The 26,102-nt window shown below is 50.5% G+C and overlaps 2 protein-coding genes across 2 annotated transcripts in view; one reads left to right on the forward strand and one right to left on the reverse strand.

Moving 5' to 3' along the window:
* Window positions 1–14,631, forward strand: part of Cenpp (centromere protein P) — a 248,764-nt gene extending 234,133 nt beyond the window's left edge. Inside the window, exons 6-8 of the mRNA XM_047526111.1 lie at window positions 9,456–9,535; window positions 10,553–10,644; window positions 11,017–14,631. Of these exons, the coding sequence (XP_047382067.1) occupies window positions 9,456–9,535; window positions 10,553–10,644; window positions 11,017–11,144 (300 nt within the window). The 3' untranslated portion in view covers window positions 11,145–14,631. The remainder of the gene's footprint in view (window positions 1–9,455; window positions 9,536–10,552; window positions 10,645–11,016) is intronic.
* Ippk (inositol-pentakisphosphate 2-kinase) overlaps window positions 12,386–26,102 on the reverse strand; it is a 51,668-nt gene continuing 37,951 nt past the window's right edge. The window contains exons 12-13 of the mRNA XM_047526105.1: window positions 17,769–17,848; window positions 12,386–13,848 (exon numbers count right to left, since the gene is read on the reverse strand). Of these exons, the coding sequence (XP_047382061.1) occupies window positions 13,623–13,848; window positions 17,769–17,848 (306 nt within the window). The 3' untranslated portion in view covers window positions 12,386–13,622. The remainder of the gene's footprint in view (window positions 13,849–17,768; window positions 17,849–26,102) is intronic.

A 26,102-nucleotide genomic window follows, 5' to 3' on the forward strand; every position in this document is an offset into this window, starting at 1 on the left:
AAGGGGGAACAGACTGAGAAATTCTGGACTCTGGGCCCCACCGTGGCTTTTTGTTGTTGTTTTCGTTTAATAACTTTCCTCTACAGAAAAACTAAGGATTTATCATTTAAAAAAATAAGGCACAGGAAGCTTCCTTTAGTAGGTCTGGTTCTTTTCGTCAAAACGGTCTTATGCACGCCTGGCACTAGATGGGGAATATATGAGCAAAGCTTTTAAAAGCAATTATGTTCCCTTACAAAAATGCTTCTGTTGCTACCATCAAAGCCAGTCCCCAGACAACTTGGGTTATGTTACAAAGTGAGATTGTAATGGAACTTAACCTGTAGATTACTACTGTCTTTGAATTTAGAAATGGTATAAAGTGACATGTTTATGAGCTTGGGCTTTGGAATCTGACCACCTTCGGTTTGAATCGGTCTACTAGTTGTATAATCTTGAGCAAGTGTCTTAACTTTTCTGAGCCTCAGTTTCATTAGAATGGGCATTACACCAAAAATTTCATTCGACAGCTGAGGATTGAATGAGCTCATGCGAGGCAGCGCCTGGGGCCTGCCAAGGTCGATCAGGGCTCGTGAGTGGAGGCGGTGGTGGAAACATGGAGGGTTCCAGGAGGGAGAGTAGGTGGGGAGGTAGCTGGGGGGGCCACGTGCGCTCTGACACGGGAAGGCAGGCTCAGGGCCCATCCTGCCTGAGCAGGGTCGGGCGGACAGGGCAACATGGGCCTGTCCACTCCACAAGGCCAGCTCAGAACACGGTCCCCCCACGACAGAAATCGCTATGAGTTCCAAAGAGAAAGCAAAAGATAAGTGAAATTTAAATATTGTTATAAAATAAAGGAGGACTTTTTTGAAGAATTTTTATTACTTTGTTGAATGAAAATTAAATATGAAAACAGTAAAACCTGCATGGAAGCAGAAGGAACTGTGGTTGTGGGACTAAAGCAATGGCGGTTGGAATTTCATTCCCACAGTCTCAGAACCATTCTGTAATCAGAAAGTACAGAAATGGCACCTGCACCGAGACCCCCATGGTGGCCCTAGAGCAAGGAGGCTGAAAAAGAGGACAGTCCCCCAGCTGAGGGACCGAGTCCAGCAGGAGCGCTGGACCTTCCTCCCCGGAGACGGCCCCACCGTCTGGAGAGACTGTGTGCCGGGGTGGTTGTTTTGTCATCTGTTCTGCTTCAGTTTCCCAGGGTCACTTCCCAAAAGAAAACACTATAAAAAATAGGATGTGGTTCCTCCCAGACTTTGCTCCAGGCACAGAACAGGGCCTGAGTCCCCCAAGCCCTGGGTCACCTCCAGCCACTTGGTTGGTCTGTGTCTCAGGGATGTCCAACCTGCCTGGAGCACCACAGGCTCCCCAGTGACTGGGGTCCTCCCCGATCCCTCAGGGTCAGGAGCCAGAGAGAACCATGTTTGTCTTTGTAGCCAAGAGGTCTCTGTACCCACTGAGCTCACTGCCTTAGCACAAAGGCAGCCACAGACTACATGCACCTAAATGGGTGAGTGTGGCTGGCAGTCAAGTGGCATTATGGACACTGATGTTTGACTTTCATATAATTTTCATGGGTCACAAATCTTTGAGTTTTTTCATCCATTTTTAGCTTGGGGACATACAAAAGCAAGGGTGCCTGGACTTTGGCATCAGGCTGTTGTTGGTGGCTTTCAGAGTGGCGCCCTCCACCCTGGCTCTCTCCCTGGTGATACAGCTGGTTATTCATGTGTGTACTGCTGTTTATTTTTTTTTAAATATTTTTTTAAAATATTATTTTTTTTCCTGAGTCTTTGCTTTAAATTGACTGTTGCAGTAATTTCCATTGAGGTAGGTCTCTCTCCACCCCAAGGTTCCCAGTTCTTCCCAAGTCTGTAAAAACAAGAAAAGCTGGGTGTAGGGGAAGAGAGGCCTGTTCTGGATCCAGAGATGAGGCAAGAGTGCTGAGGGTGGGACCACCCCTCCGGGCTTGGGCACATGGAGAGCGTTTGGTCAAAGCCCTTGAGAGGGTTCTGAGACATCAGCACAGAAAGATGACCACAGGTCACGCCCAGACTGGGCTGAGTCCTCCTGTCTTAAGAGATTGTTTTTGGTCTTGTAACCGTTGGTGCTGCCATGACATTCCAACTTTCCCAGGTCTGTGACCCACCATGAACTTGGAATAGAGGTTGTTAGGGTTGTTTCACTGAGCAGTATGTAACACACATTCCTAAGCTCCCTCTGGACAAGTAACAGTGGTAGTGGAGCTCCTCAGCGGCTCCCAGCTACGTTCCCAGATGGTCCTGGTGGTGTGGTCCTCAGGAGTCCTGGGTAGATGCCCGTACTGTCCACTCATGGTGTCTATCTCTGCCCCCTGAACCCTGCGGGGTCAGAGAGGTGAGGCACTGATGCCTCCTGAGCCAGGAGCAGCTATGCCATTGTTCCCACGAGCCAGACGTGGGCTGACGCGTGTGCCTGGGCCTGTGTTCTGTGTCTTGGATCTGCAGGATCACATCCAGGAAAGATGGCGTAATATGGTTTAGAGGATGTAATTCAGCAACAAAAACACCCTGCTCTGTTTACTTCATGGAAAGGTTGCTTGAAAAATATGGTTCAAGAGAAAATGGTTAAAAGTCTGCACTGTTACCTTGGAAATTCAGCCTTTCCATCCGTGTAACCAGAACTCCTGGTGGGCACTGCCTGGCCAGCCGCAGCGGGGGTTCTCCTTTCCCATGGCCGTGCCAGCCAGGCGAGTTCCAGAAGGCTCTCTGGGGCTGTGGTGGTGGCTTCAAGTAGGAAGGGGTCTCCAGAGTCACTCTAGGAGCGCCAGCCTTCCCTCACCAGAGCTCCTGTCTCGGCCTCCTTGGTTCACGTGCCACACTGTTACCACAAGGACCAAGGCACCTACCCAGTCTTGCATCAGGACCTGGGAAGGTTCCTAGTGTCATGAACTAGCTGATCAAAACAAGGAGAAGCCTTGAGCGAAGGGCTGCGGCGATCCAGGCTTGCAAAGTGGGGGGACCGAGGTGTCCACGAGCTTGTTTTTAACACCTGTGTGCACAGACAGGTGTGGAAATGGCCATGGGCAAATGCATGTGCACACACCAGTCTTTCCTACCTCATTCCACTGAGAGGCTCTAGAAGTAACGAATCCCCAGGAACAGCAAGCCATCTGGGTGACCAGTCCCATGGGCTCCTTGGAGAAACGTTTCATCCCAGAGCAGGGACAGGAAGAACAGAAGGAGCCCATGGCAGCCTGAAGCTTCCAGGGTGGGACACAGCAGAAGGTCCCAGGAGCAGCCTGGAGGGGCTTATGCAGGACAGACCTGGGGGGTTTGATCATGAGGGTCAGTAGTGATGGTAAAGGGTCACAGCCAGTGGAAAACACTGGCAGCACTGGCTCCGGTTAGAAGGGCAAAAGGAGTGGTGAAGCAGAAAGCCACCCTGGTGCAGCCTGCTGTCCTGGGCCTGGCCGGGAGCAGTGGTCCCGAGACATCCCTGGCTTCTTCTGCCTGAATGTGTGGCATGAGCCAGGCTGCGCCACAGCAGGGCAATGCCACCCAGACGATCAAGATGTGACACAGGGAAAGGGGCCCATACTGGGTCTGAGGACCAGAAAGAAGAAGGCACTAAGACCGCTGGGACATGAGGAAGGGGCTTTGTGGCTGGTTGGGGGCGTTCTGTGATCTCCGAGGTGCCCTCAAGCGGAAACACCCTGTGCGCAGGAGCACGGGGCAGCGCCGGGGCAGCGCAGCGTTCTCTGCAGACACCGCTTCTGTGCGTCCAGTTGTTTCAAATTAAATTTTAAAAACAGTCAACTGTGGCTCCCAGAAGTTATTTCTCAAAGTTGTGCAGGGACCTGGGAACCCAGGCGCCTTGTCCTGGCAAGGCAGCCGTGTCCGTCTCTTGAACGCCATCGCCTCTCATGGCCCGGGCGGCGCAGGAGCCCCTCGGTTCTTCGCTTCCTTCTCGAAGTGAGGCTGGAGCCGGTTCCTCACGCGCTCAGACGTGGCACTTGGAGCCCTTGCTGCAGCCTGGCGCGCTTCTGCCACCGTCTAAGCCGGCTGGGACGGCGGGGTCGTTCGAGCTCCGGGAGCCTCCTCGGGGACACCCCCGCGCCCTTGCCCTCTTCCGTCTCTGCTCCCCGATCATCCGTCCGTCCGGGCACCAGAACCCAGCATCTCGGGACAGGGCGTCAGCGTCACCAGCCGCCCGCCTCGGCCTCCCCGCACTCCTCCCAGGGACTCGCCTGAAGCCTGGACCCCACCCTCCCGAGTTCGCCAGGGCCCCGGTGCCCACCTCCTGCGAGGCCCTGCTTGCCCACCGCATCCGCCCTCCAGAGGCACAGCAGCCACACCGCAGCGCTGGACCAGGGTCCTGCTGTTGTCCCACCACCCGCTGCTTCCAAGGTCTCCCCACGGGCCTGTGGTCTCTTTTGAGAGGGTTCTCATTAGTGGATATTCAGGATTTTTGTAGGGACACGTGACCCTTTCTCTTGGGTCAGTACGTAGGAGCAGGATGGCAGGACGCTGTTGGTTTTACCCCATGCTCAGTGTTTGTGAGGTCCAGGGCTCCACGTCTTCACCAAGGCTCCGCAGTGGCCTTTTGGGCCTTAGCCTGCTTGGGGCCTCCGTGGGGCCTCACTGTGCTTGGGCTGCGGGGCCCTCCTTACTAGAGTGGCACATCTTCTGCCGTCCTCCTAACATCCTTGCCACTGTTTAAAAGTGGCTTGTGTCTTACTACTGAGTGGAGCTTTTCACTCGATTTTTGCCAATATTTGCAGTTAGTCTGAGGCTAGCCTTTTTCTTTTCTTCTGGGAGCTTCTAATTCTGAGCCAGGTTAGGTGGCCATGCTTGTAGTCCTGTCTACCTGAGAGGCTGATGCAAGGCGATCACTTGAGCCCAGGAGTTTAAGGCCAGCCTGGGCAACACAGTGAGACCTGCCTTTTAAAAAAAAAAAGTTTCTAATTACGATGAAGTTGATTTGTCATGTAGCCAGTGTATGTTTCTCTTGTGGTCACAGCTTTTCATTCTGTACCTGACAAGTCTCTGGGTAACCCAAGGTTACAGGTTTCCTGGTGTGGTTTCTTTCAGAAGCCTGAGCTTAGTCCTAACACTTACACCCACTTGAGTGGACTTTTACACATGGTGTGAGATGGCAGGGAGGTCCGCTCCTCCACGAGGGTGTCCAGTTGTCCCTGCACCAGTCCCTGAGAAGTCCCGGTGACTTTTGCCCACAGGGTGACGTCACTGAACTCACTTCTGTGGACCAGGCTAGTTTCTAAGGTAGGAAGTCATGAAAAACGTGAGGGCAGCCAAGAATGAGAGTCCGCAGTGGTCAGTGCTGGCCAGGCACAGTGTGGTCACAGGCAAGAGAGTCCAGGTGGGCTCCTGCTTCACAAAACACAACAGTCAACTCAAAAGTGGGCCAAAGACCTCGTAAGAGCCAAAACTGAGACCTCCTTCAGCAGGTGTAAGTCCGCATGGCCTGGGACTAGGCAGCGGTGTCTCAGCTGTCAAAAGCACAAGCAGAAGTGTTGGGTGAAATGAAACAAACTGGACTTTCAAAATCAAAACCTTTGTGCTTCAAATGATACCACTGAGATAAAAAATCCACAAAGGAGAACATTCTTCTGTAGGTGGCCTACACCTGGAAAATATAAAAGACAATTCAATAATAGAAAAGAAATAGCTGTATTTAAAAACAGCCAAAAGAGCTGAGTAGACATTGTGCCAGAGGTGTACAAATGTCCAGTCAGCACACGAGGGAAATAAAAAACCGGACCACAGTGAGATGTCACCTCACACCTACTGGGACCGCTAGGATCTCTTTAAAGCGGTGTAAATTCTGTCACACCGCGAATGGAATTACAAACCCAGCACGGCCTTGGCGGGGACCAGTGGGGTGGTCCCACTCCCAGGTGTGGAGCCAAGAGAAAAGAAACCTGATGTCCCCATGAAATCTGACCATAGCGTTACGGTCCCCAGTAGTCTGTTAGTCGATGAGCTGATAAACAAAATGTGTGTCCAGCGCAGTGTTTTTGGCAGGGTGAAGGAATGCTGTGACCCCTGCTGCAGCGGGGAGGGGCCTTGAAAGAAGTCAGCCACATAGGCGCGTGCTGCCTAGCTGCACTCATATGAAATGTCTAGAACAGGGAGACCAACAGAAAGGATGGACACTGGTGGTGCTTCTAGTCGGGCTGGCGCAAGAGCCGTGAGGCATAGGCTCGGTTTATGCCATGATGACGACATTCTGGAGTTGCAAAGTGGTGAGGCTGCACCACCTCGACAGTATTACTAAAACCCTCAGAGTTGTGTACTTTAAATGAGTGCGTTGTCATGTGATTGTGTGTGTGTGTGTGTGTGGTAGGGCCTAAACCCAGGCTGCTCTACAACTGAGCTCCATCCCCAGTCCTTCTTAAGTTCCATTTTGAGACAGGGTCTCACTGAGTTGCTGAGGTTGGCCTCAAACTTGCAATCCTCCTTCCTCAGCCTCCCGAGTCACCGGGATTACATGCATGTGCCGCCACACATGGCTGTTATGTGAATTATATCTCAATTTTTAAAAATTCTTTGAATCAGTCAGACATAATCTTTGGGAAAACAGTAAAGTCGAGATGAATCAAAATGTGAACACACAGTGTGCGCAGGTTTCAAGAGCCCATTTAAGGAGGAGGCGACGTGACCATCCTATCAGCCCTGCTCTGGGAGGAGGGAAACGCGCCACTAGGCAGCAGTCTGCACAGCTCTGTTAGAAACGTGCTCCCTCTGGACTCGCTGCTGCCATTTCCATCAGAAATACTGAGAGAGGTCTCCACACAAACTCCCCCGTTGGGCAAGCAGCTTGAACACACACCGTCTGACCGGCAGCCCAGGCACTACTCGGCCTTCCCCAGGAGGGGCTTTCCTGCCGGAGGCTGGGCCCAGAGGGAGAGGCCCCCTCCCGAGAGCCGCCTCCACTTCCCCTGGCACCTGTGGACGCAGGCTTCCCGCCAGTTGCCTCCAGGCACCGCAGCTCCCGAGGTGTGCGGTCCTGCCGGCTCTCAGCAGAGCCTGGGTCCCAGGCTGTGTCCTTGGAGGGCCTGGCCAGGCGATTCCCTTCCCTGGCTTTACTGGTGGCAAGATGATGGACCGAGGTGCTTTCCAGATCAAAGTCAGCGGTTTCCAATTAACCTCATGTGCATTTTTCTTTTCCTTTTTTTGTTTTAAATATGGTACCAGGAATTGAACCCAGGGGAGCTCAATCACTGAGCCACATCCCCAGCCCCTTTTTTATTTTTTACTTTGAGACAGGGTCTTGCTAACTTGCTGAGGCTGGCTTTGAATCCGAGATCCACCTGCCCCAGCCTCCCAAGCTCCTGGGATCACAGGCACCTCCCCATGCCCGGCTTGTGTGTATTTCCCTGTCGAGTGTTCTAGATGCACTGGGCACACCTCCACCTTACCAGCATTGGTCCACCTCAACTCCTCCCATTTGCTCATCTTGATCAACGTCGAGTGCAGTAGTACCCAAAACCTCCACTGTTCACAGCGGCTGGTCCTAAGCCAGCCACCGCAAGCCCATTTTGTTTCATGAGATCATTTCTCCCACCTGATCATTTCTGCCACCTGAGCATCTGTGACGGCAAACCGGCCTTCACAGCACTGCTGGGACTGGCACGAGGCGGCCACTCTTGGGCTTGCCTCTCTGGCCGTTCTGTCAGCCTTTAATTGCTTCCTTCCCAGCTGTGCTCTGCAGTCGAGGTGACCAGACAAGGGAGTGAAGCTGGACAGGACAGGTGACTAACGTACACAGGCGGCTTTTCCCACAGTCCCGAGTGCCCCCCGGGACCCTGCTGAACGCCGGCCTGGCCCCGAGGCAGCATTTCTACTTTGTCTTCACCAAGAAAACTAAAAGGAGTGTATTTCAATGAAACCATCTAGGCCTTTTTGCTCCCAAAGAAGAAAAGCCGAGGCAGGCAGGGCTTTGCTCCCTCGGGCGGGAGGCTGCGTCGTGGCCCCGTGCTGGAGCCGGCCCAGGCCTGCCGGCCCCCAGCCCCGCGCCGCTGCCAAGCCAGGCCTGGAAGCTGCACTGCCACGTTCGCACACTCGGTCGTGCTCCGCACAGTTGTTATTAATTTAGAAGAGTCTGAGGTTTAAAAATCAACTGGCACTTTCCACTTAAGTCACTGAGGTATACATTTCCTCCTAAAAGCTGTCCTGCTGAAATTGGTCATTATCTGTCAGCTGACCCCAGGCCCACCCAGTTTAGTGACGGGAAGCGTTCTTGCTCCCTGGAGGCTTAATGCACAGGGTGCTGGCAGCAGTTCTTATTGGGGGCTGGTTCCTTTAAAAGTTGTGATGCATCTTTGTCCCCACACAACCTCACTAGAGGGAGCTGAGCTGGTTCAATCCAGTGTGTCTGCATCCCAGGAAGGCCCTGCCCCCAGGTCCCAGCCTGCCCCTGTCTCCTGGGGCCGACTGGCACCTGCACCTCACTGTCCTTTAGGAGGCTTGCAGAGGCCACCATGGCCTTGGTGTTGGCCAGGGTGGGCTTGCGTCAGACCTGCGCATCAGCCCCAGGCTGCCGGTTCCGTCAGGCCCTGTGGCAGGGCCTACGGAAAAAAGCACCTAACCTCTCACAACAAGCCGCTGCGACTCGTCTTTGGCGCGTGACCCCTAACCCTGCAGTCTGACTCCCGAGAGCAGACAGGAGTTTGTGGGAACCGAGAAGATGGGTCCCGCTTTTTGGTTGCGAAGACGCCTGTGAAGCAAGCTCGCTGTCGTGACACTGACGTGGACTTTCAAGGCTCCCTGCTCCTGCTGGGGTCATCCCGAGGGGGGAGTCCCTCCTCAGCTGGAGGGGCAGGGTGGGGATACTCCCCGTCTCCCTGTGGAGACCACTGTGCTGGAGAGTAGTGTGCGTCTCAGCCCGAAGCCTTTCCCTGGTGGCAGTGGGACCCAGGTGCCCCCCACCACCCAGGTCAGGTACCTGGGCAGGGTCCTGCCTACGCCAGGGAGGCCGCCAGGGCCAGGGGCTGCTGGGGAGAGTAGGGAGGATGGACAGTCCAGGAGCATCTGCTGGGGGAGTGTGGCAGCCACCACCTCAGCCTGTGTGAGAGGCTTGATGGCAGATGCCAGGGCTCTGGGCAGAACAGTCTGAGGCTCACGTTGCCTGAGCGGACCTGAGCCTGCCCTGGAGGCCAGAGCCAGCGGCGCCATCCCCGGGGGAGGCAGGTGGAAAAACTGGTAAGTCAAACAGTGGGAGAGTGGTCGTGTGAGAGGAGGACAGGTCATGGGAACGTGGAGGCCGCCTGGCACGGGGGAGACGACAGGTGAGGCAGGGACGGACAGTGCACTCGGCTCACGTATGACCCGTGTGACAGACTCGGCTCCAGAAGGGTCTTCCCCGGCTTACAGCCAGTCCCCAGAAGGGCGTCCCGGTGCCCAGCCCAGGGCCCCTGCTCCTCCCTCGTGGACCTAAGTGACACTTCTTCTCCCATGCAGGACAAGTACCCAGACACCGTGCACCTCTCGGAGGGGTCCTGCTCCAGCTGCATGGAGATCCACAGCGCCAGGCGGCCAGGGTGAGTGCGTGCTGCGGGCCTCCAGCCCCTGTGAAACGGGGACTCTCAAGAACAGAGAGGAAACTACCTCCCGAGGACCAAAGATCGTCTGCCGGAGGAAGAGGCAGGGAAGCGGGCAGAGCTGCATTCGAGCCCCCACCACGGGAGGAGTGTGCGGGCCTGGGCCTCGGTTCCACGGAGCACGGGGGGCGCTGGGAGGCGGCGGAGCAAAGCGGCAAGGGCGGCGAAGCCCTGGATGCCAAGACGAAAGGACCCCAGGGCTCCCCACGTGGCCGTCGCCCTTCACTGGCCACTCTGCCCAGAGCCCCTGCCCAGCCGTGTCCCTCGGCTCCTGCCCCAGCATCCGGGTGGGCACGCCCCAGGACCACGCGTGCCCTTGGAGCTTCCAAACGGCACTCTGCGCCGGCTTCCAGGGCCGCCTGGGACCGCCACCGCCGTGCGTCCATTTTCACTCCTCATCCTCCAGTAGGTGAATCCACAAAACGCCCGGGCCCAGCTCCCGAGCACCTGGGGTCTTCGTCCCTCTCCGTTTCTCGTGGCCCCCGGTACGCAGGCTTCTCTTGGGCTCAGATGCTGCACAACGAGATTCTTCAGCAGTGGAGGCCGCCCAGCCTCCTGTCACTGCCAGACTATTTCCCAGGAGGATGGCGGCTGCACTGGCCCCAGCCCTGTGCCAGTTCCTGTCACGCTACATCCCGCCCGCGTCCCACTCACCCTTGCCAGTGTTGCAGGCAGAAGCAGCATCTCAGCGGTCCTGGCTCCCTCAACCCCCTTTCCTCCTCTGGAGTGGACATCTTCAGGAGCAGGAAGCCAGACCAGAGAGAGGCACTAGAAGGCTCATCTTTCAACCAGATCTCAAAAGCACTGACCAGCTGGGGCTGGGGCTCGGGCTCAGTGGCAGAGCGCTTGCCTAGCACGTGTGAGGCACTGGGTTCATTTTTAAAAAATGGTATTGTGTCCATCTACAACTAAAAAAATAAAATCAAAGCACTGAACGATGTGCTTTACTTCTTTCAGGTTTGAACTGGTGATTGTCTGGAGAATACAGATGGACGAAGAAGGGAAGGTTTCACCAAAGCTGGACCTGCTTACCAAAGTCCCTGGGCGAGGTAGGGCTCTGGGGTGGACGTCCTTTCTAGGCCACTTCTCAGCATGCCTGACAGAGCCATCTATGTTTTTCATCTGGCTTTATAGGGCAAGAATAAAAAATTGAAAATATCTTTAGTGTACTTTGTATGTCACTTTTAAAGTATTATCAGCAACTACTCAAAAAGCACGAGAGGGGATTGTCCCCCACAGACCTCCAGGCAGAATGCAGGAGGGACTTTCTCTGCCTGGAGCCACAGGTGAAGGTTCCACCCACATCCCCTCTGCTCTGCCTCAAGCGCCTCAGCGTCCTTTTGGCCATTCAGGGGAGGAGGGGCCTTGGAATGCCTACAGCTCCAGGTTTCTTACCTGGTTTATTTATTTTTTCTTCACAGCTCTGGAGCTGGACAGAAACAGAGTCATAGAAACTGCCCCTCAGAGCTTCCGAACCCTGCTAGGAGTGCTTGGAATCGAAGCCGCTCTAGAAAGCCTGATAAAATTGCTTTGTGCAGAGAATGACTAGTTCCCAAACAGGGAACGTGCAGGAATAAGACGCTGCACCGAAATGGAATGCATGTGGCTTGTATTGACTATACGCGTCCTATCTTCCCCTCGGAAACCACACCCTCTGCCGGACGCAGTGGCATGTGCCTATCATCCCAGCTACCTGGGAGGCCAGCCTCGGCAACAGAAGCCCTGTCTCTAGAGAATACACCAGTGCCGGGCATGGAGCTCAGTGGCAGAGCGAGTGCCTGGCACGCGTGAAGCCCTGGGCTCAATCCCCAGCACTGGAAGAAAAAAAAAAAGCTGTGCAGTTACTCTACATCAGACGCTCATGACATGAAAAATACGGCCGTTTACATACAAAATGTCCAACAATTTTTTTTTTTTAAGTTTTGCATTTGAGAAGATGTACCAACAGTGGTTGTCACTCTTTGAACCCACCTCACCTCACCATGCATGGTCCAGCCCTGAGAAGCCACCCACCTCCTGCCCCCTGGGATTCTTGGAGGAGTTGCTGATGGAGCTTCATTTAACATTCCTCAGGACCCAGAGGAGCCACACCCACGCCGCCTGCCTTCCTGGTCTGCACAGCAAGACCAGGACAGCAAGTCTTGACACGCTCGTGTCCCCAAAACATGCAGGGCTGGTAACAGATGGTGCTGGGAGGCAGCGACCACGGCATCGTTCCTGTCACACAGGGCCCTCACTGGAGACCTCCGGAGGGTCTCAGACGCAGAATGAAGCCAGCCCGTTCCAGCAGGGTCAGTGCGGGTTCTCACGGCATTGGGGCATCCTGGGGTCCGTGGCAGGCTGGAGGGGCCAGGGCCAGAGCCCATCTTCTCTTCTCCGACAGTAGAGCCTGGGCCTTCTTCCTGCCCATCCAGCTAGAGTGGGGCCCTTGCCAGGCCGTCACGCTCCCTCGCCCACCTCCCTGAGAGCCCGGGGTTCCCGCAGAGGGACGCTACCTGGAGAGCATGGCATGCCCAGGCCGTAGTGCCCTACACCGGGAGAAACCTGTCCCCAAGCGAGGCTGCCGAGACCAGCAGCAACAAACCACCTTGGATCAAAGCAGTGCGAATGGCCGCTTCCCACCCTCCACCACCCGAGCGTGAGCTTTGTGCACGTGACTCAGGTGGACTCTCCTAGTCCCCGTCCTAGCGCACAACAGGCAAGCAGGAGGAATAGGGGGTGAACGTACTCAAATGCACAACTATCGTTTTGTGCCCAAGTATAGAATAAAGCAAATATGAGGACAGGATTCAAGAATAAATTCTAAGAGTTGGCTTGATTCAAACAAGTGTAATTCTCAAGTTATCACAAAATTTCCCACAAAAATTTACAATCAGCAAAATATTTTCCTCATTTTTCATGTAGCATTTTCATACAATTCCATGGTTTCACTATTATATGTTACAATAAGCCTTCATCAGTCCCTCAAAATGATATAAATAATCAATCTGTACAACCTGCCATGGGGGAGGAAAAAAAAAAAAAGATTCCCAACAATTTCATAGCAGCGGGGCACACTTTTGGTGACCCCAACAAGGACCCTTGGCACCAGCTAGGAGCCATGCATCTTCCAGAAGCAGGGCCTCGGCAGCCCAACAGGAACGGCAGAGCCCCAGGCCCGCACCCCTACAAGCCTCCAGGCAAACCCGGGGAGGAGTGTAGCCCGGGAAGTTCCTCAGTCACCTGCTGTGCCACCCGCCCGAGCTGGCTGTCAGGCATGCCCCCCAGCCAGCCACAGCAGCTTAGTGAGTCAGCTGTGCACCAGCCTCCACAGCAGCCATTTCAGGTAGGAAAGACACTATCTCCCCTAGAGCTAAAATCATAAAGCAGAAACAAAAAGTCAATGCTTTTGTGAGTGGTGTCCATCCTGACCTGAGTCTCGCACTCCCTGCTGCCCCTTCGCAGAGCCGTGGGCTTTGGCACCTCCACAGGGACCCTGAGTCTAGACCACTCAGAACCAACGTCCACACTAACCCCTGATCACTCTCTGCAGCAGGGAACCACCCAAAACCTGTGTTGATGTGTGGCTCAAATTGAAAAAGTGACCAGTAACAACTGGGAAGGTTCCAGTGGTATCTATGTTTTCCAAAAGTCCAAACCGTAAGATGCTTGTGACCATTCAAGTTTTCTATGTCAGGAGTCTGGTGGTAGGAGATCCAAACCTTGGTCTTATAAGGCTTTTCGCATAGAGAATTAGACATGAGCCCTGGATGGAGGAAGAACTACCCAGGACGTCTTCCCAGGGTTTAACGGACACTTCCGTTTTAAGAATGTGAGCAGCTTCCTGGGACACCCCGCTCACATCCTACATTCCTTGTCCTGGAAGATGTTTCTAGTGCTCTTTAATTCCATGTCTTCAAGAGGCAATCTCACCTCAACAGGGTTAAAAGCAAAAACATTCACAGCCAAAAGTCATCCAGCACAACAGAAAATAGCTCTATCATTCATCTTTCACATTCAAGTTTCAAAGACACTGCAGGGAAAAAGGTTAGACCTTATGGAGAACTAACGTGCAGTCTTCACTTTCCTTCAACCGAGTCGGCACCACGGCGTCGTCTTTGGCATGCACAGTCTTTGAGTAATAGTTGACTATCTTGCTGTCCAGTTTATATTGATGAGGAATGCTCTCGTAGGGCTTGAGGTCAAGGTCCAGCACAGACACGGAGAAGGCGAGCCGGGACCTTGATGAGGGGACGACAGGTCTCTGATCGGAACTGCAAGTAAAACAGCAATTTCAGGAAACACGGACCCTCCAAGTTCTCTCATCCCAGCTCACGAAGCACACCCAGTGTGTGCATCCCGTCTATGCCAACTGTATGCACTAGCATGTGAAGCTTCCGCCAAGTAAGTACCTACGTGGCACGGGCCAGCAGGCTGAGCCACACCAGACAAGATGGATGAAGGCCTGGAAGATGGAAAGGCCGCTGTGTGGAAGGCATGAGCGATATTCCCCATGCCCCAGTGGTGTGAACGAATGCTGAAAAGCCACTTTATCATGAGCCAAGTATTACAAAATCTAAGGGAAAGTAAAACGTTCTGGCTGTTCACCAGCCAGATGGATGAATGCTAAGAACAGACTTCTCTTTATATGCTTTCCCACGTCTGGTGAGAAACGCAGCCGCCTTTTCTGCTCTTCACATTTGGAGAGTGCTCTGGTTCCATGTTTTACTCTCAAATCATACCTTCAGTGCTTGTTGTTTTCTCAGGACTTAGTTTTGTAGCATTTATGAACATCAGAATAGTTATGTACTTATAACAAAGTGTGAACAATTACTTGTACTTTAAAACACTTTCAGGGCTGGGTGCGGTGGCACATGTCTACAATCCCAGTGACTCGGGAGGCTGAGGAAGGAGGATCACAAGTTCAAGGGCAGGAGTAACAAATCAGAGAGGCCCTCTCTCAAACAAAAAAGGGCTGTGGATGTATCTCAGTGGTACAGCACCCCTGGGCTTAACCCTCATTACAAAAAAAAAAACACACACACACACTTTGAGAATAACTGAATCTGGTTCTGACTGGTCCTTAGATGGCTGTGTATCTATCTGCTCTGCTCAGAAAACTCAGCACACAGCATTCAAATGAGTGACTGAGTGAATTATAAACTGCACTTAGCCCAAAAATAGTGTTCTGCAGTTCTGGATTCCCCACAATTACTGCTCTCCTCAATTTAGAAACCCTTAGAAACAATACCAGTTGTGCAGTCTCCCTCCTAGGACAGCCTGTTCTGAGGATGCTAATAAAGACCTCAGTTCTCAACCTGTTTCAGTATCCTGTTCATAGGAAGAAACAAATCAGGACTCAGTTACTGGGATCATCACCTACTCTGTTGAATAGCAGAGAACGGCAATTAACTCTGCAAGTTAAGGCTGGGGTCTCCCTCTGGAAGCTGGAAGGGATAGCTCATCCTGATGGGCTTGTTACAGAGGGGACCCAAAGCCCAGCCAGCCCAGGACAAGGGACACCTCGATTTCTCAGGTTATATGCAGCATCAGTAAGACACATGGAGACGGGAAGGGACCTCTAAGCAGCTCCTGGGGGCCCTGACCATCTGCTTGACCACAAGCTCCATGTGAACCAAGGGGGTAGGTACCAGCCCCAGCCACCAAAATGCCTGCCCGCCCCCAGGGGCCCTGAGGCTAAGACTGGGCAGGAGACTCCCAGGGCACACATGTCTCTCCTGCCATGACCATGTGTCGCTCTGGTGGCCTCAGATACTAGAGCTGGGATAAGCTGGTTGCAAGGAGCTGCTGCCCTCGCCTGGACAGTTGGTCTTCAGGGCCCTAAGCAGCAGGGAAGGTGGCCAGGGGAACAGGTAGAGGAGCCAAGGCTACAGTCACTGCCCACACGTTTTGAACAGGAAATCGAGTAAGGCAGGACTTGGGAGACAGGAGGCTGTGGGTGGCTCGCCCTGTGATTCCCCAAATCACAAAATGGCTGCACAGGAAGGTGACTTAAGACCTTCTTGTTTATGATGGGGCAGAAACAGAGGTGGAGAAGCCTTTATTTTGGGGGTGTGGTAAGCTTACATGCAGTACCTACCTGTGAGCTGCATATTAACATTTCAGGATCTAAATTTAGTCTGGTGTTTGCTGTGCACCTCCTGGCTGTGAAGATGACCTGGGACATACCCTGGCCATCGTTGGCTTCTGAGAGCCACTGGCTTGGCAGGTGTAGCCACCAGTGAGTATCTTCCCCAAACCAATGCCCGGCTTCCCTTTGTCCTTAATTGTTTTACCTCCTACCTTTAAATATGATTCACGTTTATCTATGCATTTAATTGCATCAGGAAATAAACTCAATTTTGGCGGAGGTCTCAGGATGAAACGTTAAGACAAATATGGAACAGAATCATAAACTTAATAAGCACATGGCCACACCACGGTCTGACTGTTTCCGTACTTGGCACATGAAGACTGTTGTCAAGTTTTTAGTCACAGCCATGCTGCACAGCACGCTGCATGGCACCGGGGCCTCCAAGGGCTCCACAGACCAGAGTCCGCAACCAAAATCAGTGTCCTACCCAGGCACACTCCAACCCCCGTCCATTTCCCCTAGGCTCACTGCCAGTCAAGGCAAAGGAGAGAAGTCTGAGACCAGGCCACCACTGCCCACTCTGCCACTGTACAACTGAGTCACATCAAAGCCACTGACAAGTCCCCCCCGCACTTTTTTTTTTTTTTTTTTTTTTTTTTAAAGAAAAAACCCAGAGATGATCTCCCTTTGACTCTGTAGAGAAAGGACCAAGTAGCACTTTGTGGGTGGGGTCTCCTGCACCTCTGCCCCCAGACTGAGATGCCCACACGGTAAGGAACCTTCTGGACATGCACAGCGTCTTCTCATCTCAGCAAGTGCTAACTTCTGGGCAGCTGGTACCAACTCAATGGGACCTAGCCGCAGCTCCCCCAACACAATGCCCGGGTGCTACCCACTCCCAGGCACGGGTGCTGGGGGAAGCACATCATGCCTGTTCTTTAGCAGCCTGTTAAGAGGCACCTGTCAGCCTGTGAACCAGCATTTCTCGCAACTTCACTTCAGCACCTGCGTCCAGGCCCTTTCCATTCCCCACAGCCCCACGGGCAGCTGGGTGGCGGGTGATGTCTTCACGGGCCTCTCATCTAACATTGCTTAATCCACCTGAGGGTTCCTCAGAACCAGGTGCTGGCGGTGTTTCCTTAGGGGACGACGGGACTTTTTAGCTGAACGGAACCACCATTTCTGAGCTTCAGTTATGCCCTATACGTGCTCCTCAGCACATTTCACACTGGACAACCGACAATTCTGTGCCTCCAGGGAACAGAACTCCTAGGAATGGTTTAGCACAAAAGCACCAGAACAATAGGTGGTTGGCAGCTAGTGATGGAGGTCATCCTGACACAGCAACACATGTCAGAACAACACGGAACATTCCAGACACCACGTGGAGGGTTTGGTAGCCCTGGAGATCAGCTAAAGTGCTATTTAATGATCATTACCAAGCTCATTTGAATTCCTGAAGAATCATGGGAGGGGAATGTAAGGCACAAGGACACGAGGCAGGCTGCAAACACACTGGTGATTCAGAGGAGGCAGAACAGTGTATGCGTAAAAACGATGGCGACAGTCACCCAGGTCAGCATGTCCCACTAACCTGTACAGACCATGGACAAGGCCCACAGGGAACCCAGGCCACCTCAGGTATGAGAGCCCAGAGGGGCCTTGAGCCTCCTTCAAAACAATCTGCCACATTATCCACCCGCTTCTCCACCCTTAGGGTATTTTCTTAGAAAACAGTAAGAGCCAGGCATGCTGCTCAGGACACGGGCTCCAAGTTCAACATATGCAACACAGCAAGACCCTGTCCCAAAGTGAGAAATAAAAGGGCTGGAAATGTGGCTCAGCGGTTGAACTCCAGAGTCTAATCCCCAGGACCAAAAAATACTGAAAGTGATGATAAAATATCTAACAAAACACTCATTTCTAGTTAATCATCAGAAATATCTTTGACAGGATTATTAACTTACAGAAAGCAAGACATTAAGTAGGCTGAGGAACAGTGGTTCTGTCAGGGGGTCAACTGAGTTTGGGAACCTGCTTGACCCATTATCCCACGAGTCCATTATTCCAAGGGTAGGTGACATGCAACAGGGGCCTCACCTGGTGTCCTGCAGACACGGGGAGAGTGCAATCATGATGGAGCAGTCCTTGGCAGTCATGGCGACTCGGTACTGCTGCACCTGTGGAGAAGAAAGGTCAGCACCAGGTCACGCTCACAGCTACCACACCGCCCTGCATGGACCAGCCAGGTCCAGGAACTGGTTCCCGTGCAGAAGCTGGGATGAAGTTAGGAGTGTGGCCCACACAGAGCAGGGATGTGGGGGTCCCTGCAGCGAGAACACCAGGTCTGCCCGCTGCCCCCGCCCTCTCACAGGGCCTCTGCTCCTGCGCTGAACCATGACTTGTCTCCAGCAAGGAGAGCAGCAAGCTCCCTGGCATTTGGCCACACTGAGCACTGAGCAGGCCCTGCATGCAGGACACCGGAGAGCATGACATGCTGGCTCTTCAGCCCCTGGGACCCAACAGGCACCACTGGTGTCCACACAGATATGAGGAAACTGAGGCACAATCAATGAATGGCAGGTGACGGCAGGGTGGGACCCACGCCCAGGTGCCACGGCTCTGAAGCCCCTGCTGTTCCACACCTCAATACCAGCAAACGAAGATGGGTGCCATGCACCTGTAGGGACACCCAGCAGCGTCTAAAGCAGACACTCCATGCCCACACAACAGCGACAAGAGATCAAAAAGACAGTCACCAAAACACCCACAACTGTCCCCTCTACAATGCACAATTTGAGGCATTTTTCCTCTTTCTTTGGACTTTATGTCTCACTTAAGTTTTTAGTCTGGATGGCTCCCACTTTAAAAACAACAGACTAATCACAGAAACGGAGCTGGCCTCGCCGTGATGACAGATCAGCGCCCCGGCCCCCACTTGAACCCTTCCCTTTGGCTTCATGCAGGAGGCTCCTCCCTGGGAAACCTCAGAGCTGCCCCTCCCCAGGCAGGTGTGGGGAGGAGCGGAAGGACCCTCGCCCCAGAGGGACACCAGCTCCTATCCCCACACCCTATTCAGGTATTTTATATAGTAGACACCAAAAGTCCAGTGCAAAAGCTCTTAAGAGCCAAATATAATAAAGGCTACAAAACGTTTATCCTTAGCAGCTACAAGCCTTTCTAACCAAGAAACAAACATGAAATGCTGTAAGACTCCCCAGATTTAAAAACTAAAGAGCTATTACTTGATACAGTCCTAATCCAAAGGTTAAAGACAGTGCAAGATGGGAAAAAACACATGCAACGTCAAACAGTCTCAACGCTGAGAAGCGGACCCAACTGACAACTACACACACACACACACACACACACACACACACACACACACACACACCTCCCCTCCTGTCCACACGGCCTGGCTCTGCGTCTCATGTACATCCTCTAAGTGTGAAAATACGACCACTCTTACTGCTAATCGAGGAAATACAAATATGACAACACTATACTCTCCACTCTTCAGATGGCAAAGCTCTGTCTCCGACATGAAGTGAAGGGACACCTTTTCCCTGCGGGTAGAGCTGAAGCAGGTAACGGGTCAGCTCTGCTGCCGAGGCCGAGGCCGACTACAAAGCTCAACAGAACATCAGGAACTCGGCTGAGGCAGAGCTGCCGAGGCAGGGAGGACCAAGGCACCTGGTCCGCTTTCCAGGGGAGGGCTTTCTAGTTCTGGAAGGATGGCTGAAAGTCACTTTTAACCACCCTCCAGGGCTGCAGGGATAGTCACCATGATGAACCCCTTCTCGGAGTTAATGCGCAGAACGTGCTCCTTTAAGATGAAATGCAAGCCAAAGTCGGAGGCCCAGCTGGGAGCAGAAGCTTGACTTCCAAGATGTTCAATCATCGAAACTGATTAAAATGACTCCAGCTTGCTAGAGCTTCTGAGGCCTCTTGGCAGAAGCAAACCTAAATTCACTCTGGAAAAACATGATCCCAGGCCTTAAATTGTTTCTAAAATAATTGCAAATACAGTTTCTGGCACACAGGCAAAAAATATGCAGGCACAATAAGACAGAACAACACAAATGTAAACCAACAATAAACAAAAACACAAGACAGAACAAGAATCTCCATGCTGTCCACTCAATTTTGCTGAGAAATGGAAAATGCTCTTTAAAAAAAAAGTGAGCCTCCAATAGTGGACTCACACCAGGGACTCCAGCTGGGGAGCCAACACACACACACACACACACACACACACACACACGCACGCGCTGCTGTGTTCAAAGAACACAGACAAAACAATTTCAGAGGACAACTGGAAACTATAAAAATGAACCACTTAGAAACCTAGAACAAAAAAATACAAAAAGCTCATATTAGGAATTCAATGTAGTGCTAACAGCATATTAGAAAAATCTGAAGAGACTGACACGTCGGGGAACGGGGATGATCTCAACAACTGACAAGGCTGACAGCGACCCACCAGCACTTCTCCTGACTGGCAGTTTCTTCAGTTCTTCGTGGAGGATTAGGGCTGTGGTCATGGGGAAGGAACACTGTTCTTGAGGCAGCCCTCCAGAGATGGGGACTCGCCAACCCAGCACTTGGCATATGCCGAGGCGCCCACTGACCATGGTGGTTTGAAGGATCTTCCACTGTTTCTTCCAAAGCGACCGGCATTCCCCATATTATTCACTCTTTACAGTTGAAATGCAAATGTTACTGAGCAAGTAAAGACACTACCACAGAACCTAGTGTTGTAAACCTAGTTACCCCCAAAGAGATAAGCAGGACAAAGAAGGGTAATTTGTGGGCAGGAACAAAGAGGAGATGAGGAAAACTTAAAAAGAAAGAAAATGCTAAAGAGAATTTCTAAACTGTAAGATGGATCAAAAGAAAATATCCAGAATGAAGTGGGAAATGGAAAACAGCTGGAAAATAGAGGAAAGGGTGCAAGACATAGAAGATGTGTCTAATCTACATACAGAAGAATCCAGAAGAGAGACAATGGGCAAAGACAACTGTGACAAACTTAAGGCCACAAGTTTTCCCACACTATAGATAGACATCAAACACAGCTAAGAAAGCCCAAAAAGAAAAAAAAAAAAAAATCACTTATACATATGGTTAAATAAAATCAGAATTCATTGCCAGCAGGTGCACACTAAAGGAAATGTCAAAAGGTGTTCTTCAGACAAAACCTAAGTGACCCGTGTGCCGCCCGCACTGCCCCGCATGTGAGCTCAGATGCGGGGCAGTGCGGGCGGCACACGGGTGGAGAGCAGCAGGGACGCCGGCTCCTGGCTGACACGGGCACCAACGCAAGCAGCAGCAGGTACCTAGGAAGCCCGTGCTGTCCCAGAGGAGGGTCAACCACTAAACCCTCAGAGCTGACAGCCTGTTGCGGCAGCAGAAAAAGCACTAACGGAAAAGGAAAGGCTCACTTCCCAACAAACAGAGCAAGAAGAAGTTACAGAAAGAGGAAATTATCCAAACTAAGAGAAAAACAGAATGATCAAGGCAAAAAAGAATAAAATCAAAAATCATATGGTAGAATGATCAAGGTAAGACAATTAACAAAATCCAAAATCATCACAGTATAAAAGGATCAAAAGTTAATTTTTATAAAACAAAAAAAATTGGGAAGGGGGGACTGACAAAGACAGTGCCTTAGTCTGTTCAGGCTGCTGTAACAAAATAGAGTGGCTTATAACAGAAATGTCTTCCCCCCGCCCGCCCCAGTACTGGGGATTGATCCCAGGGTGCTTTACCACTGCCACAGCTCTTTTAAAAATTTTTTGAGGCAGGGTCTCACTAAATTGCAGAGGCTGGCCTTGAAGTTGAGATATTCCTTCCTCAGCCTCCCCAGTTGCCAAGGTCACAGGTACATACCACCACACACAGCAGAAATTTATTTCTCTCAGCTCTGAAGGCTGAGACCTTGGCTCAAGGCACCAGCAGATTTGGTTCTGGTGAGGGCTTAATTCCTCATAAAGAGCCGCCTCTCTATACCACACAGCATAGCTCTCTGGGGCTCTTAGGTTAGGGCAATAATCCATGTTATGAGGGCTCCAACCTCACGACCTAATCGCCTCCCAAAGCCCCACTTCCTGACCACCGCCTTGGGAGTTAGGGTTTCCAACAATGGATTGGGGGGTAGGGACACAAACATTTAAGATACAGCAGACAAAGAAAATATCAGTCATGGGGCTGGGGAGATAGCTCAGTCGGTAGAGTGCTTGCCTTATAAGCACAAGGCCCTGGGTTCGATCCCCATCACCCAGAAAAAAAAAAAGAAAAAGAAAAAGAAGAAGAAAATACCAGTCAGAGGAATAAAAGAACATTTCTCCAATCCAATAAAACAGTGAAAGTTAAACAAGTATTTCTTAGAAAATCATACGCCCTATTACTGAAAATGCAGATAAAAAGAGACAAATTTTTAGATAAAAGAAACCTACCAAAACTAATAAAAGATGAAATAGAAAATCATACTGAAGCTGGATGAGGTGGCACATGCCTGTTAATCCCAGCCCCCTAGGAGGCTAAGGCAGGAGGATCAAATTCAAAGCCATCCTGGGCAACTTGGTGAGAGCCTTTCTCAAAATTTTAAATAGTTGTGTGCCCAGAAATGGGAACAAAGACCTAATATATATAAAAATGTTGAAAGGGCTGGGGGTGCAGCTCAGCACTGGAGCATTGGCCCACGAAGTATCCCCAGCACCTTAAAAAAAAAAGTGAAAAACATCTGTTAGAACAAACTGATGTATTAACCACATTGAGAAAAAAAAATCATATGCTCATATCAATAGAAACAGAAAAGGCATTGATAAAATTCAACTTCCACTCTTGACCAAAAATAAAACAAATTTGATAACAGTCATCTATTTTAAAACAAAAATCCTACACTAAATAGTAAAATTCTCTTTGAGAGTCGTAACAAAACCAAAATTCCCATTCTCATGAACTAACTATATACCATGAAGCAAAACAGGTGAAAGGTATAAGGATCGGAAAGAAAAAAAAAATTAAACTCAGAGATTATGACTATGTACAAAGAAAATCCAAAAGCAGCTTAAATTGTTAATGAGTGAAGTTGATGGAGACACACGTCAAAAGAAAAAACCCGACCAAAATATGCCAGTATAACCAAAACATTTTAAGATGAAGTTTTTAAACATAACAGTTATATCTAAAACTATGGAACATCTCTAAATACAAAGAAAAATAAGATCCCTCTAAAGAAAACCATAAAACATTATTTTATCACTAATAAACCTAAAAAAGCGGAAAACATCCATGTTGGAAGAGTCAGTCCCGTGTAGACATCAACATCTGCTGTCCTTTCAATACCACACCAACCAGAAGCCCAGCAGTTTAGTTCATGAACTGAACCAGGTGAACGCAAACTGATGCAGACACGCAAAAGGTCGAGAACAACCCAAGGCACGGTTTAAAGCCAAAACATTCTTGGAGAAGAAATGTGATATTGTGAAATATATATTAGGTCTTTGTTCCCATTTCTGGGCACACAACTACTAAAATCCTTGGAATCGCTCAAGTGATAAGTGTTTTTTTGGCGCTAGAGGAGTTGGCTGGTGGTTGGTCACTGGAAAGACCACAGCAGGATTACAGTTGGGACTTTCATAGCCCAAACCCCTAGCATCTGGAGAGGGAACAGGGACTGAGGTTAAACAGATCACCAATGGCCAGTGACATAATCAATCATGTCTGTATAAGAAGCCTCCGTCGAACCCCACCAGTCAGGGTTCTGAGAGCTTCCTGGAAGGGGGCACCTTGCCTGTGCAGCTCAGCATCTGTGGCCTTTGTAACATCTTTATAACAAACCAGTAAACATGGTCCCCTGAGTTCTCCAAGCCACTCCAGCAAATTAATCAAACCCGAGGTGGGGGCTGTGGGAACCCTGATCTATAGGATGGTAAAAGGAGTCCCTCTACCAACCACAAAGATGTACCTCAGTGTTCGGGACAATTCCGTACAAAAAGAAAAGCCTACTCATGCCATTCCAGAAACAGATCACAGATGACCGCTCACCAAGTGTGAAAAGCAAGGCAATAACTTTCTCCCCCATGCTGGGGATCAAGCCCAAGGGCTCTTGCTTGCTAAGGAAACGCTCTATTACCAGGCACACCCTGCTCCCCACAATATCAAGATTTGGGGTTATTTATTCGGTACTGGGGATTGATCTTGGGCACATTTACACCCCCAGTCCTTTTTTAAATTTTTATTTTATTTGTTCTACTAGTTGTACATGACAGAATGCATTTATATATTTTGATAGCTCATACATAAATGAAGTGTGATCTCTCATTTTTCTGATTATACATATTGCAGGATCACATCAGTCATGCAGTCATACATGCACATGAGGTCACAATGTCTGTCTCACTCTACTGTCCTTACCCCATACCCCTTTCCCGCCCTTCACTCCCCTCTACCTAGAGTAACTTCTATTCTTCCCTAGCCCCCGCCCCCTTATTGTGAATTAGCTTCCACATATCAGAGAAAACATTCAGCTTTGCTTTTTGGGGTTTGGCTTATTTCACTTGGCACGAACCAACTCCATCCATTCACCAGCCCCCAGTCCTTTTTACTGTTGATCTGAGACAGGGTCTCACTAAGTTACCCTCACATTTGTAATCTTCCTGCCTCAGCCTCCTGAGTAGCTGCGATTACAGGCAAACACCACAGCACCTAGCCTCACAATAACATTTTTAAAGAAAGTATCTTTAGGAGCTTAGGATAAAAAGACTTCTGGAATAGAAAAAAAGACTATAAAAAAATCATAGTCTTAAACTATCTTGAAATTAAGAACCTCCCTTGTCCTAAGGACTTCGTGAAACATGAGAAGACAAGTTGAAGAGTGGAAGAGGCTATCTGGGGTGCACAGAACTGACGTACAACTCTACGGAAAACTGGGCAAGAGACTGACATGGGTACTTCACAAGCCAACAAAATCCAATGAACATAAGGAAAGGTGCTTACTCTCACAAGACACTGCTACACACCAGAATGGCTAAGATCCCCAAGATGCCCACTAAGTGCTGGAGCGAGGAGCACAGGCTGTTCCCCCTGTTGTCAGGAACACAGCAGGTAAAGCTACCAGGCAGGATCTACTACAGCTAACACCCCTCCGGCCCAGAAATCCCACCCCTAGGGATAGAGCCAAGAAAGGAGCACATGCACGTCGAGGGATCAGTATAAGAGGGCTAGCTTCTAGCAGCTTCAGTCACACCACCAGGAACACAAGTCCACCAACAGCATAGCAAAACTGAAGCCTGTCCATTCCTATGAAGCAATGAAAAAGTGACAGAGCACGCAATCATGAAGCTGCACCTCAGAATAGTGTACAGAGGAAAACAGAAAACACCACTACAAGACACATGAGCACACGTACAGCCTGAGTCCATAAAAAACTCAAACAGGACAAACTACACCCACAGGAACACACGTCAGTAAGATGTGCTCTGCCAAGACACCAACAAGGACTCGGGCAGCTGCCTCTATTCCACTGTGGTCCCACAGGGGTTGTTCTGTCACAAATCACTGGGCTGTACATTTTTCTATCTGAGCACTTTTCTGTTTATGCTGTTATTTCATGATACAAAATGAAATAAAAGCTTAGAAAATTAAAGTTGAAATACTAGGAACTTCTAGTGTTTGTGAGGGTGGAGAGAACAGCGTCCTCAAGTTACAAGAAAGAACTAAATTAGTGGGCTGGGGCTGGGCTCAGTGGTTGAGCGCTTACCTAGCATGTGTGAGGCCCTGGGCTTGATCCTCACCACCACATAAAAGTAAATAAATAAAATAAAGGTACTGTGTCCATGTACAACTAAAAAATACATTAGAAAAAAAAGAACCAAATTAGTAAAAATCTTTTTCATAGGATATTGTGTTAAAATCTATCAAAATAAACCCAACAACTTTAGTTCTAAGGATCTGATATTTAAATGCTTGTGTGTATAAGGGTGAAAGCACAACAGCATAAATAGTGACCTTAACAGTAACGTGAACACCACCAGCGACAGTGGCCTAAACTACACCAAAGAAGAGACAGGGGTCTGGAGGACTTCAGGAGCCCTACTACAAAGTGAGAAATCCCAGTGACGTTCCTTTTCTTGCAGAAAATAAGAGAAACCCCCAATTCCACCCCGTCTTCTAACTGATGAAATTTTAGTCTTTGCTAAGTGACAAAAGGGACCACAAAGGACCACAAAGTGAATATCCCATTCACATGGGTCATCTAGAACAGACGATCTTACAGAGAAGGCAGGTGGTGGTAGCTTAGGGCTAAGAGGAGTGAGGGGACAATGGAATGACAGTCAAAGGCCAGGGTGTTTTTATTTAAATGAGGCACAGCTCCTAAAATCACCTGTGATGAGGGCTGCACAGGTGTAAAGACAGTGAACTTTAAGT

Source organism: Sciurus carolinensis, chromosome 15 (assembly GCF_902686445.1).
Source record: "Sciurus carolinensis chromosome 15, mSciCar1.2, whole genome shotgun sequence".
Classification (NCBI taxonomy): domain Eukaryota; kingdom Metazoa; phylum Chordata; class Mammalia; order Rodentia; family Sciuridae; genus Sciurus; species Sciurus carolinensis.